We start from the raw sequence: 14,598 nt of genomic DNA on the forward strand, positions 1-14,598 counted from the left end.
TGCATTATAGTGTACTACATTTAATTTGATTACCTTTTCTGCCTTACCGTACATTTAATAAAGCAATTATTTAACCATTTGCTACCAATGAATTCTACTGTGATATTGAAATTAATATGGTCTGTAATTCATGAAGATGCACAAAGCAGGAGAGAAGTGTCCAAGGGCCACATTAATGCCCTGCTTCTGCGGTTATTTTGTTTTTCCTTCCTGAGTTTTGCAAGGAAAAGTGAGGAAGTTGCCTTGTGAAACCAATGAACTCTCCAATGTGTTACACTTCACTTCAGGAGACACTTTCATATATAATATTCTGCTTCCCTTTTGTATGTGTTGATATTAATAACTTTAAATAGAATATTGTTCAGCTTTTGGCCCAGTCTTGTTGCTTTTTTCAGCAAGTCTTGAGCACCTACCAAGAGTGGAGGCAGGTGAACCTCTGCAGAACCACAATGAGGTCATCTGCTTGCAACTGCAAAATAAACGTTTGTGCACCACTCACCAAGTCATTAAAATGTTGATTAATGATTTTTAAAACATTTTTTCCCTCAACAGGCTTAGACTTCTGTTTTCAGTAGCATAAACCATATGGTTTCTATATCATTAATTACAGACTGGCTGCCACTGAAACCAGTACATTGATATTGCAGTGCCTGTGTTCACAGTGGTCTGCAGTTTCTGCAGAAATAATATCAGCAAGAATGATGTTGTTGGCTTTTTTCTTTTTTTTTCCCTTGCTACAGCATGGCTATCCAAGTGGACAAGTTCAATTTTGAGAGCTTCCCAGAATCCCCAACTGATGGAGCACAGTTGGCAAATGCAAAGCAGCTGGAAGAAGAAAGGCAACAAGCAAGAGGCCTGGAGATTAACAGCAAGCTGGATATTTGCTGGAAAATTATATCCTTTCATAAATACTTGCTTTAAAAGTATATAAATAGATGTCCTCTGATACATTTTATTTTATAATTCAACTCACTTCGTGGCAGTGTTACTGAAAAGAAAAGTAATTAGAACTGTGAAGCTTATCATAATTATAGACTGTTTAAGGTTAATTGTGCTGTATATTATTTAGGCAATGCTTGGGTCATCCTATAATGGCTTTTTCTGAGTCACTGGGCATGTCATAAATCCTGTGTGTTTTTCCCAGCTTTTAGGGGACTGAGGAAGTGTAGTTAGGATTGCTGAGTAGTAGATTCATGGGGTCACATTTTTCTATTCTCCTCCATACTGAGTAACTGAATCATGAAGAAATTAATGAAGCTGGATTTAGAGAGTTTGCATATATTTAATTAAATTTGGGTAAATTAGAGCATATTAGAATAATTTATTTCCAAGTCCTTTCTATAGATTTAGTAATGTATCTAATCTTAGGTAGCTTTTTAAGGCTTAGACAGGACTTGTGTGATGACTTAGTCATTCTAAACATAAAATCCCCACAATAATTCTAAATGCAGTAAAATATTGCCTTATGATTATTAATAAGAAATAACATTCAGTTTGGAGTTAAAATAAACCAATGGTGTTGCTATAAATTTCGTGATTTCTATAAAAAAACTTGTGCTTGGCTTGTCAAAAATACACTTTCTCATGATTTTCTTCAGGAAACATTCTGTACAGTAAACAGTCCCCAAGCCATGTGATGGCACTCAGCACTTCCCTGGAGATTTATATTTTTCTCTCAGATCATCCTCGAATTCACATGATAGGGGGTGGCAGAAGATGAGAGAAGAATGGCAGTCAAATCATGCTTGATCTGTTTGTAATTTTAATTATACTTTAATGCAGTGATCTGAAATGATGTTTCATTACTAATTATTGTGAGGAAAAGCTTCTGTACTGTGAGGGTGGCTGAGCACTGGCACAGGCTGCCCAGAGAGGCTCTGGAGTCTCCTTCCCTGGAGATATTCAGGAGCTGTCCTGGACACAATCCTGGGCTCTGGAGACATGAACAGGATCGTGGTCCTGCTAGAACAGGGGGTGGACAAGATGACCTCCAGTGGTCCCTTCCAACCTTAACCATCCTGTGATGATTAAATCAGATCAGGATTGCCAAAGGCAAGGCTTGAGACATAAATGACATTCCTGGTTCAGTCAAGACTCCCCAAGCAACTTTTCAGAGAGCTCCTTTTATGCAAAAATGTCAATATTTAACCAGAACTCACTTAGAAAATGTCTGTGTTATGGGAAGATATAAATATTCTGTGATAGCACAGATGAATTCTTACACTGGAATTGAGTGCACAGTTGCAATCATTTTGTCAAGGTGTAAAAATTCATCCTCACTCATTCCAGTTGCTGGGCAGCACTGTTCACATCCATTCTGTGTTCTGGATTTAACCCCAGTTTTGATCCTAGAACCATTGTGGCTGACATGAAAGTCAGTACCTTAGACACCAGTGTGTGCTAAATTCAGTGCAACCATTAGTTTCTGTATTTTTAATATTTGTTATGATTGTTCTCTCTGTTCCAGGAACTAAAACTCATCTAATTAATGAAAGGCAATAAGTTTCATATGTGCTTGAAAATCCTTGAAGAAATGTGTACATTCTTTTCCAGGTGTCTTGTCCCAACTAGAGTTAGTTTTTCCCATAGCACTGCAGAATCATCAATGTTGGAAAAGTTACCAAAATGCCTCCAAAATCATCATGTCCAAACTTGGACCAAACACCCCCAACTAAAGCACAGCACTGAGTGCCACACTGAGTCCTTTCTTGAACACCTCCAGGGATGGTGACCCCACCACCTCCTGGGGCAGTCCCTCCAATGCTTGACAACCCTTTCCATAAAGAAATTCTTCCTCATGTCCTACCTGAACCTCTCTGGCTTCATCCTTTTATTTCTTGCAGCAATATTTAGGTGTGAACCAGTCAATTAAAAAAAATTCTTCTCTCCATTCTGCTAAGTGTAAGAAACTTGGTTTCTGAGATATTTTTGTCCCATCAGAGTAATTGGGCACAGGTCAGGAGAGTTTATACTGATGGACAGGCAGAGAAATGGATGGATAGTTCAGCTGCTTTAGCCTTGTTTTCCTTCAGGAGTCAGCCTCAGTGCAGCCAAGAGAGGAAAAGTATTTGCAAAATGACAAAGGGGTAGAATTACTGACATTTCCTTCTAGAGGAGGCATTTTTCAAGGCTCTTGAATGGTAATGCCAAGTGATCCCTTTGTTATCCGTCATCTCTGAACTACTTAGAGCTCCCCAGATAACTTTCCTGTCCTGACTGTGTGCATGGCATGGGAAGGGGATGGGCTGAAGTCAGTAAATGTCACAGAATCTGCCCTGAGGTGTCACCCAAGGCCAGTGCCAGATGCTTATACCAGGACTTACAAAAGCATGTGAAGGAGAAATTGGAGTGTGCACAGGGAATTATTAGGAGAGGAGGGATGAGACTATGGAAAGCTTTTTGACCAAGGACAGAGTTGTCCAACAGAGTGAGGTGCTGTGTGTTTGTTACAGACCACCCAAACCAGAAACAAAGCTGGATGAACTTTTCTTTAGGAACTGGAAGAAGTCGTCCAGTTGCAGGTGAGCTTATTTCTGAAATACTTTCAGGGCAGTTTTTGTGTCCAGGTGTTGGCTGGTTTGATTTGGTAGGTGCTGTGGGGGATCTGAACAAATGATGCAGCTGGAGTGTTTGAAGTTTGGCTGCATCTGTCCTGAGATGATGGAGCTCAGTATCCTGAGAGAAGTGAGGAAGGCACGTGGCAGGATAATGACTCTGGATTTGAGCAGAGGAGACTTTGGGGAAGGCAGGATTGGAAGGGATGCTGGATCTGGTCCCATTGAAGCTCCTGGGCCTCCAGGAGCAGCCTCCTCAAAGCCTGAGAGTTACAGCAATCAACAAAGTTCACCTGACCCTTGGAGTGAGGTGTGTCATGAGGAGACTGCTAAATTCCTGTTAGGTACTGAGAAAATTCCTTTCCACAATGAGGCTCCTCAGATACTGGAACAGGTTGTCCAAAAGTGCTGTAAAATTGCTGTCTTTGAAGATGTTAAAAAATTCTGGACAATGCCTTGAACAGCCTGGTGCAATTCCAGTATTTTCCATGCTTTGAGCACAGAGCTGGACAGTGACTGGAATTGCCTTTCAATAGAAATTATTCTGTGATTTGTGCAGCTGGGCAGAGGGCTGGGTCAGAGAATGACTTCTGAAAACTAAACTATTTCCTTCATCCATCTTCTGCTATCCCCAGGTTTGATTGCAGCCAGAGAAATTTTCTAATGTACTGTGAAGGAATTGCTATTTCAGTGAAATGAGACTATAACATTTTGGGGTCATTTTCTTGAAAATATTCTAAACCTGGCCCTAACAGCCTTTCAAAAAGTGAGACAGAATTCCAGTGCCACCTTAAATATCATGTTCCATATTTAACTTTTCTAATAGTCAGACTTTTTTTTCTTACTTCAGCCTTAATATCTGTGATGTATAGGAAGTCTGTCCTATTTGCAACGTTCCCTTACATTTTTTGAATTGTATTTTGTGCTCCTTCCTCAGTTTGTTTACCATATTTAAACCTAATTGCCAAAATTTCTTTCAAAGCACGTTTTCTTTCAGTCATATTGCTGATTTTGTCCTGCACCACAGGTCTATTTTTCTCAATATGTGGGATCCAAAGCTGGAGGCAATACTGCAGGTGAGATTTCTCACAGAATAAGATTGGACCTTCCAGGTTTCAGAGATTATGTTTTCTCTGAGAACTATTCTTTAATTTTTTTTTTTTGTGTGTGCGTGGTCCAGCAAAACTGACTGAATTATTATTCCCAACTTTCATTTATAGATTTGTTGATTTCTTCTAGGGTGGCATTTGGAACTTTTCATCATTTCATCTCAATGATCTTCATAAATTCCACTCATTTGTTAGGTTTGTGAACACTGCCATCTTTTCCAAATACATTAAAATTATAAATGTTTTTTATTTCATCATGGAAACAGCCAATCAGGAGTTTGAAATTATTATCTATCAGACAGAACCTTGAGTCATCCCATTTGCTTGACAGCAAATTACTGATAACTCTTTTTGAAATTCACTTTTCTGTGTCTATTCCACTTTTGATGACTTGATCTTGATCATAAATATGAATCATCAGCTATGAGAGTATTGCATCTTGTGGAAGTTCTGTGCATCAGTAAAGATTTCTTTAAATTTCTATAGTGCTTTTTATTGTTTGCAAAAATAACTATTATTTAAGACCATAAATAACTGCTTATAATTAGTTTAATATTAAAATTCCACAATAATAATCAAGCAGAAAGCTTAAAATAGGGATAGAACAACTGCTGTAAATAAAATGTGCAATTAATGCAGATTTATTTTTAATTAGTATAATTCTTATTTATGAACATTTTCTATTTTTTTATGTTTATGTGCATTCTCCCACCTGCATTTATTTGCAAAGGAGATAAGTATTGAAAATAATTTCTTTTAGGATGCAAGATGTGGAGTGCTGTAGGGAGAAAAAACATGGGGAACTTCCAGAGAGAAGCCATTTTTTCAAACCAATTGTCTTTTTAAGCAGTAGGTTTTAGGTAACAGACTGTGTTCTAATTGTGAGTACCCAGCTACACATGAGGCAATCCAGAGAGTGTAAAAGACCAAAGTTTTCCCTGGGGAAATAACTGGTTCATTTGACTGTCATCAGGTTTTTGGTATGAAACAGTTTATATCATATTCAATCTGTTGCTACAGAAACGTGAAAGAAGGGTGTCAACTGTGAAAAATTAGGTTTTTAGGTTTGTTCTGAGGTTTTTTTAATTTTTTTTTTAAACAGCATCTGGTGGTTGTGTGTTTCTTAGCTCTGAGGCCCCCACTGGGGCTGATTTGATTGTGCAGATGAAAATCTCTTGAGCTGTTAAATATGAACTGCTGTGCTGGAAGCTGGAAGTCAACTCTTTGAATCCTGGCAGATGCCTGTGTTGTTCATAACAAAGATTTCACTTTAGGAAGGGAAGCCTGGGTCAGCAATGTGGCTCTAGCAGAAGAGCAGGTTTGTGATGGCAGTGAGACCTCAGCAAAACCTGGGGAGATTTGGTTAAGTAGATAAATTCTGCAAGGTCAGACTTCACCCTGGCAGTCTGTACTTGTGTTTATCTGGGCAGTCTTTTTCAATGAATTTTAAATCCTGGATCTCACACTTGTGCCTTTTATCAGCTTTGACTTTGAGCTAAGAATAAAAGGGTATCTTGGCAACCCCTGTTCAACTCCTTTGCTTTCATTGACTTCTAAAGGCTTTGTCTTAGGCAAACTCTGGAGTTAAGCTTTTCTCTCTTGTTCCTTTTATATTTTCTTTTTGCTTATTTTGGTCGCTTTTTATCTCCAAGGTAATGAGTTTGTTGCAATTTTCAGTTTTGCATTTGTCCTATAATGAACAATTTAATGTAATTGCCTGACAATGCAGTCATGAGACAGAGATCAGTGAGATGGAATTCCATGATCCAGATCCCTCTGTAGGTCCATGTTAACATATAATTCCTTTATGTGCTTATTCCTTTATGTTTTAACAAGTCCACTTGGGTTGTATCTCAGCTTCACCTTTCTCTCCTTTGCCACCAGGCTCCTTTCTGTTGCTTCATTTGATGCTCTCATTAGTCAAATTCAATTTATTTCATGAGTCAAATAATCTGTGCATGGCCTAACCATTTAAATGCTACATTTTTCTTTCCCATAAAATTGTGAAATTGAAATTTCTCATCAGTTCTACAATCCATGGCCATGTATCTAAGATAAACTAATACATCAATTTGTTTGACAAATAAACAAATAAGACCCAGATTAATCTACAAGAACACTCACTGAGCTATTTCTTGTCTATAGAATTCCTTTTGCCAGTAGATGACAATAAGCAGTGTGCTAAAAATGACCTTGGTGCTTGTAACAGAATAAAGAAATTTATTCATCTGAAAATTTAGGCTGTGAAAGCTCTAAACTACTTTTGGGTTATTACATAATTTTTTTCTCTGTTAATCAGTCTGTGGGTTTTTCTGGTGGCTTTTTTTGTTGGTTTTGTTATTTTATTTTTGTTGTTATTTTTGTTGCCCCCCCCCCCTTTTTTTTTTGTTTGGTGTTTGTTTTTGAGGTTTTTTTAAAGCATTTTTTTGTTTTTCAAAGAACAGTTCAGTTTGATTTCTTGCTTCTTTTCTGAAATGTGTGAGCAGAAAACCACAGATAGTACTGGAGAATGGGTCAGGCTGGAAGGGACCACAGTGGGGTCACCTGGTGCCACCTCCCTGCTCCAGCAGGGCCATCCCAGAGCACAGGCACAGGATTGTGTCCCCAGAGAGGGAGACCCCACAGCCTCTCTGGGCAATCTGGTCACTGCACAGGGAAGAAATTATTCCAGATTGCTGTCATTATATCACAATATTCTATTGTCACCATATTGCAAGAGTTCCATATTGCTGGAGGCTCAAACCTCCTTGATGCTTCTTGCAGGCAGCTCCTCTAAGCACTGCCTCTTCCTTCTTCTCCCTGACTCCAGTTCCCCCTCAACCAACCCATCCACTCTTTTATAAAAATGCTCTTCTTCTTATTGGCTGCAGCTGAGACCTGCTAAAGTCTCCAATAATTGGCTCAGCTGCAACCCCTTAAGGGGTAAGATTACTTTCTGTGCTACCTTTAATTTCTTATGCTGTATCCCCCTACACCTGATGTCCAGGTGGGGCTTCCTGGATCAGTTCCTGCCTGTTCCTCCTGTCCCATTGCTGGGCACACTGAGCAGAGCCTGGTCCCTGCTCTGAGCCCTCCCTGCAGACACTGACAGACAGGGATGGGATCCCCTCTCTGTTTTCTCTTTTTAAGGCTGAACATCCCCAGCTCCCTCAACCTTTCCCTGCAAGAGAAATGCTCCAGTCCTTTCATTTTGTTGTCCTGCGCTGGCCCTGCTCCAGGAGCTCCACATCTCTCCTGTCCTGAGGAGCCCTGAATGGTCTCAGCACCCCAAATGTGCCTCATTGCCTCCTGTGGTTTTATGTTCCAGGAGGAATATTCTACCTCTGAATTCATGGTAGCATTTACCAATGATAAAGAAGGAAGAATCACCTGTTTTATAGTAATTTTATAGTGTTAGTTGAGACATTAAGCTTTCCATGAAGCTCTAAACAGTAAAAATTTGTGATATTCCAGGCAGCACCGTGAGTCTGTTGTAAGTAAATTACACTGAAGTTAGTTTAATGTTACAGTTAATGGCAGCCACTCTGTTTTAAAGCATCTTTTAAATACTGCCTTTTTATTAGTGTTTTCTCTCACTTACAGTCCTTAGATTAAAGATGTGATAACAGAATTATTTATCTGCTGGATCCGTGAAGTAATTCAAATTATTCTCTACCCTCTAGTGTGTTTTATGGAAATTATTGAGTTGTACTGGAGTTCTGAGTCTCATTTTTCAGCAGCAGCACTATTCTAAGGTGATATTCTGCTGCCTTCAGTTCTCCAAATAGATGCTTTCCTTTAATGGTGTTTACAGCTTTCAGACTTTCTGGGGTTTGTGAATTCTTTATTTGTGGTCTCTTTCAGAGAAAAAAAGTAAGGTGCTATTTATGACATTTTTCAGGGCATAATGAGAATATTTTAAAAAATAATGGCAAGAATCCTGTACTTGGTATTGATTTTCCTCTTCTATCATCTCTGAACTCTTGAGTCTCAATCACTGTTGGACTTGTGCTTGTTCTGAGCTTTCAAGACTTTTCTGGAAATCTCCTGGAGACCCTGCAAGATTCTGTCATGTGGTAGAAATTAGTTATCTGCAGTGCTTGTAAATTTTCTTTTAACTGCCACAGGTGAATCTATACTTCAGCAGTCAGATGCTGTGTGTCCATCTCCAGAGTTTACAGAAAAAGGACTGATCACATTTAGAAGCTGTTGATAAAAGCTCAGATATTCTTTTATTTTTTTTTTTATGTATTTTTGAGGACCAGGGTTCCAGTACTTTTAGAGTAGTGGGTTGAAATCTTGATGAATCTCACTAGGAGCTTATTCCTTAATTATGGTGGGACACAAGATGCTGCTGACATGTGGATGTGCTTCCAAGCCGTGGGAACTCAGTGCCTTTCTGCAGTCAAGGAATTAGAAAAAAGAAATGCAGTACTCTTCCTGTTACAAATAAATGTTATCTTGATTGACTTATCACACAAAATTATTATTAATTTGTTTAAGTGTTTAATACTGGCTTTACATGACATTGGATATTGTCTTTTTCTATTAAATGCTTTTATTTTAGCACCTGTGTAACCTGTTTTGAAGCCCTTTTTAAAGAGATTCTTCTGTCCACAACAGTTTATTTCAGTGCTCTGCTGTCCTTAGAGTAAGAACAATTTCCTAATTTGTTCTCTTTTCAATCTGGGCTCATGCAGGGTAGAAAGGGAAGCTTGGAGGTTCTGTGGCTGTGGCTCTGGTCTGATGTTTGCCCTCAGTAATGACACTGCCACTGTCCAGCATCCCATGGAACTGGCACCAAGTCTGCAGTCAGGGGTATCCTGGCAGACATTTGTTTTGTTTTCTGTTGCCCTGTGACATTTTGTTCTGTTTTCTATTGCCCTGTCAAATTTTAACCTCTTTGTTTTCAGATAGTTCCTGATTTATCGTTCTGAGTTCTCATCCTGCACCACATACCTAAAGGTTTTGCATTTTTGCAGCTCCCAGACTTTTTTACCCTCATGTTTATTATGGTTCAAGTATATTTTACCTTTGCTTTAACCATCCTCAGTGGAATCAAATTTTTATTTTCAGAAGATATCAACTGCAGTGCTTTTACTGTTGGTCAATTGATGGGTTAATAAACCATATTAATGAATCTGTAGATTGCAGTTTTGATTTGCAATAATAAAAGTTGTGCATATCACAGACCCTTTCCCTCTCTCAACCAAAATTTTCCTTAATTCCAATTTACCCTTCCTTGAAGCGTGAAGGGGAGGCAAGTGTGGAAGGGGTTCTTAATCAGCTGGTCCTGGAGCATCTGCAGTTGGCTCCTCTCCAGTGGGGTGAGTGCTGTCAAAATGGATTGATGATCTTTTATACAGAATCTACTGGCTTGTAATTTTCAGCAGCATGAGAATGATAATGTTTTCATTTACTGACAGTCTGTGAGAGCGGAGAATTTGATAGGAATTTTATTTTCCTTTAGCTGTTTTACTTAGCTGAAGATAAATGTAGAATTGATATCTGTTTTATTTTAAGTACCACTGTTGGTTGATAGTAAATAGGAAACCTGACTGTGCACTTTTCTCTGTAATTTTGAGTTCTAGTTGTCTTGTAGGAGAGGTGGCTGCTACTTAAACTTCCCCTTTTTCTTACAGTGTGTGTTTTTAAAATAATTTCTCTGATTTTTTTTTCATATGAATGGTAATGTCCTTGTGATATATTTCTTATTATGGTCCAGACAATTGCATTACTAACTTCTGAGGTGCAGAAAATGTTTTTACTCTGGGCAGCACAGAAGAATTACTTGTCAAAATTTTCCATTTAAAATGATGTTTCCACAATGAAAAAGTGAATTAATTTAATTTTGAAGAGTTGTAATAATGTGATTTCTGTCTGAGGTTCTCAACAAGGCTTGTTCAGAGGCTTTGGAACATGGGATGTTTCATCCCCAACACTTCCATGTGAGTTGCAAGTTTCAGTTGAAGTCCCCAGCTCATCAGCAAATTGTTGCCAGACTTCTACTTTTAAAGCAAATTTAACTCTGTGCTCCATATTTTAATACTTTGATGACCTCATGAGGAGCAACTTAGAGGAACAATGATCTGCCACTATTGCCTGTGTTAATTATTAAAATTGAAATGACCCCAAACTCCATTTTTTGTGTTCTCTTTTAATACTTTGGTCTTTTTCAAGCATGTTGACCACTCTCAGTTCATGTGTTAAAACCTGTGAGCACTTTGTTTATAGATGAGAAGATGAAAAATAGTTTAAAGTAGTTTGTTGTAAGTATGTCCAACTTGAGCCATAATCAGCTGCCTCTGAAATCAAGCTTACCTGGCCTCATCTCTTCAGAGGATTCAAAGATTTGGCAGCATTTTTGGTATGATTGGTGGGATTTGGCCATGATTGCCCTGGAGCAGTAAAACCAGTGGTTTGTGTCAGGAGTGTGTTGTGAGCTCAGTGGTCACTTCCTGGCTCTGCAGAGTGGTTTGACCATCAGCAGGTTTGTAACCTGGGCTCTGTGGTGGAAAACCTTCCTTTGGCACTTCTGCATAAGACATCATCTTAAGGATGAAAAACATGTTTTTCTTCTTTCCCTATACCCTTGGTTTGCTCCTTTTAATTCTCTTTTTGCCAAATTTCACTGTTCTTAGTAAAAGAGGCTTTTTGAATCATAGAATTGTGCCTGGCATTCCTGCCTGAAGAGTGATCTTTGATGCACTGGTTGAAAAGCATAAACATAGCATTGATTTACAATAAAATCTCCTGTGGAGCTGGTTATTTCTCATGCTGCTGATTAATTCACTTACAGAGTCCCAGTTACTTGAGTTTTCAGCCAAAACTCTGTGATATTCTCTGCTTCATAGCTGCAAAATCTTTTGAAGCACAGTCTGTTGACTGATGGTGTTGTACATTTTAATTTTCTACCCTGAGCAAAGCAGGGAAAGGGAGAACCTATGGGATATTGAATGCTTGGTTTGCCACCACTTACAAATGATATTTCCTAGTGGAAAGTTCAGTTTTGCAGAAGTCTACTTAACTTTCTTTGTTTCATTTTTCCCAGTCCTAAACTGCTAATAAATATTATCTCTTTTGTATAACACACAAAGTATGACCATGTGGAAGCTGGAGTTTACTGCAGAGATTATTGAAAAGGACATTTTGGTTAAATGGCTGATTTTACTTGGAAACAAGAGCAAAAATTGAAAATTAAAGACAATGGAGACATTTTAGCTTCTTTTAGTTCATCATAATTTTGAATATTGAGCAGTTAAATCTTTGGTAGTGCTGTAGGCAGGTATCCCCACCTCAGCTCCTGCAGTCCCTCCAGACTCTGTACCATGGCAATACAGAAGGATTTTTTTCTTTAATAATGTGTGGGATGCAGGAGGAATGAAGAGATTGTTATTGTTTGGTAGGTGGGAGTGATGAGGAGCTGTTGAAATGTTTGGACAGCCAGGGGATGTGTGTGCCTTGTACAGGCACTTAGACAATGTGACACACTCTCTTCTGCACTTAAATTCTCTTTCAGGGCCAGAATATATTTCCTATTCAATCCTTACAGGCATGGAAACATATTAAGAGTTTAAAATACTGTAATATTGTAGCATCAGCTGGATCTTTTTTTTCTTTTAATCATTGCACTGTTTGTATTTACAACCTGGCTTTGCTTTGAGTTTTGTTTTTCTGTATGTTGACAATGACTTGTGTTTTCATATGAACTCTTTACTACTGGCCATCATTGTGACATAGCCTTTGCATAAATTGGCTAAAAATTTGGCTTAGTTTTATGCAATAACATCGATTCTATGATTATTCAAGGAGTTTGCTACACTGCTGGTCACATTGAAGGGTTTACTTTATTATAAGTGCTCACAGTGAAACATGAATGAATATTTAACATGGTTTTGATTAAAAAAATGACTGGCTCTTATTCAAATTTGTAGAAGCTGTACTCCAACACTCCTTTTAAAATTGGCATATTTAATTCATATAAGAGTTAATATTACATCTCTAGAATTATGAAAGCATATTGAAATAATTTTTCATGTAAATTTGACAATCCTGTCCTTTTTTCATTAAATACAAGGCAAAGAATAGAATCAAAAGTCGGTGACATTGAAATTTTGGTCTGAGGGTAAACAAGTTTCCTTTGAAATTTGTCACAGAGAGGGGGAAAAAGTGATCTGTAGTGCATAGTTTGTTTTGTAATTTAATGACTGGGGAATGGAAAAGTATTTAAGACATGAGGAATCATAAAAAAAAAATACGTCAAAGGCTGGAGTGAGAATTCTTAATGTGTTGTTAGAATTGATTTTAAGATTTAGGACATCTCTGTAAAATGAAGTTGTCTGTGAGGCAGGTGAGTAAATCACAGGTAATTGAAAAGCATCATCTTGCTCAACACCAGCAGCTTCAATGTTCTCTAAAATTTATGACATATTTTCTTTTTACAGCTGGGCACCAAACCAAATGTAGGCATAGATGTGGTTTTGAGGTGAATACATTAATTCCATCAAATCAAGGAAACAGAGGCTGCAGAGTGTAATGAGGAGAACCAAACCTGTGCCATGCTGGGGCTGGAAATGATCTGATGGAGTCATCTGTGGCTGCTCCTTGTGCAGGACTTTTCCAATCTTTATTTGATTTATGCCACTGACTTTGCAAGCAAGAGAAATCCCAGGACAGAACACTTCTCAGTTTTGATGGTGCTCTGCTGATTTCCATAGCAAAATTATCCTAGGTACAAATGTGTGCACCAGATTTTATTGAACTTGAAGTAGAGTTTGAACTTGAACTGAGTTTGAAATTAAATTGGCTCCTGATTGACCCTGGGGCAGGCTGGGTTTGGGATATTCCTGCATCCAGTGAGAAGTTCCTCTGGAACAAGAGGCTCCTGATACTTTGAGTGCTGTAAACAATTTTCACAACAGAAATTTATTTTGAGTTCTCCTACATAAAGTGAAATAAACTTAACTTCCTTCACTGCCTGCAAGCACCAGGTATAGAAATCTTTTCCTGATGACCCTCATGTGTATAAGAGGGAAGATTTATTGGAGTAAAATGGTTTAGGAATTTAGAACTGTAGACACTGAAAAGTGCTAGAGGTTTTAATATATCAAACAAATGCTTTTCTTTCTCCATAGCAACTAACTGAATAACTGAAAATCAATGATCATACATGAACTCTAATATTACTAACAGTAGTGTTCCAAGAAACATGCATTTGTCAAGCTTCACCATGGAAAAGGTCCAGAAATAGATTTTGCTTCCATTCACTCTTTAATTTCATTCACTCATTTCATTTATTCTTCTCTTCTTCATAAGAAAATGTGAATTTCAGTACAGTTTTCATGTTTAAGTGTACTTGGATGCCTTTTCACAATACAGTGCATTTTATTTCCTAGTATGTGATTACAGGAGAACTGAAGTTGCTGTTGGATGCTGCTCAGGTCAGAAATAAGAAAAGAGATGGGCAGTGGACAAAGTCTTGATTATTTACTTCTTGGTAGAAAATGCTGCACCCCTCCTTGTGGGCCCACAATAAATTCTGTGCCTACTGCATCGTGTAAGAATATTGTACTTAGAGAAAGCTTAAAAACTCAGAAGTGAAGGTGGTGTTAAATTGTTCCTTAGAGGTAGCTGGAATCAATAGAAGATGTTGATTTAAAAGTATTTTGAAATGTTTTATGAACATATGGTTCATGACAATTTGGAAATTCAGTCTGGTTAAGTTTCACAAAGCATCTTACGGAAGCATTACTTAAAAAATAAATTATCTTAATAATTAACTCTATGTTTTAGAGAGCACCAAATCATAATCAGTTTTCACAGCTTTATGTTTTGTGGATATTAACATTAATTACTGAAGTTGCACACCAATTTTATTTTGTAGTTTCCAGCCTGACCTTAGACAATAATTAAATCTTGCTTTCCATAATTCATGTGATTAAGGGATTTCAGCAGTG

The 14,598-nt window shown here is 37.9% G+C and overlaps 1 protein-coding gene across 4 annotated transcripts in view; it reads left to right on the plus strand.

Moving 5' to 3' along the window:
* TRAPPC9 (trafficking protein particle complex subunit 9) overlaps positions 1 to 14,598 on the plus strand; it is a 443,040-nt gene that overhangs the window by 202,756 nt on the left and 225,686 nt on the right. For all 4 annotated transcript variants that reach the window (XM_084214958.1, XM_084214957.1, XM_084214959.1 and 1 more), the window contains 2 exons: positions 741 to 894; positions 9,879 to 9,969. In XM_084214958.1, the coding sequence (XP_084071084.1) occupies positions 741 to 894; positions 9,879 to 9,969 (245 nt within the window). The remainder of the gene's footprint in view (positions 1 to 740; positions 895 to 9,878; positions 9,970 to 14,598) is intronic.

The sequence above is a fragment of the Fringilla coelebs genome (genome assembly GCF_963513975.1).
Source record: "Fringilla coelebs genome assembly, chromosome: 1".
Lineage (NCBI taxonomy): Eukaryota > Metazoa > Chordata > Aves > Passeriformes > Fringillidae > Fringilla > Fringilla coelebs.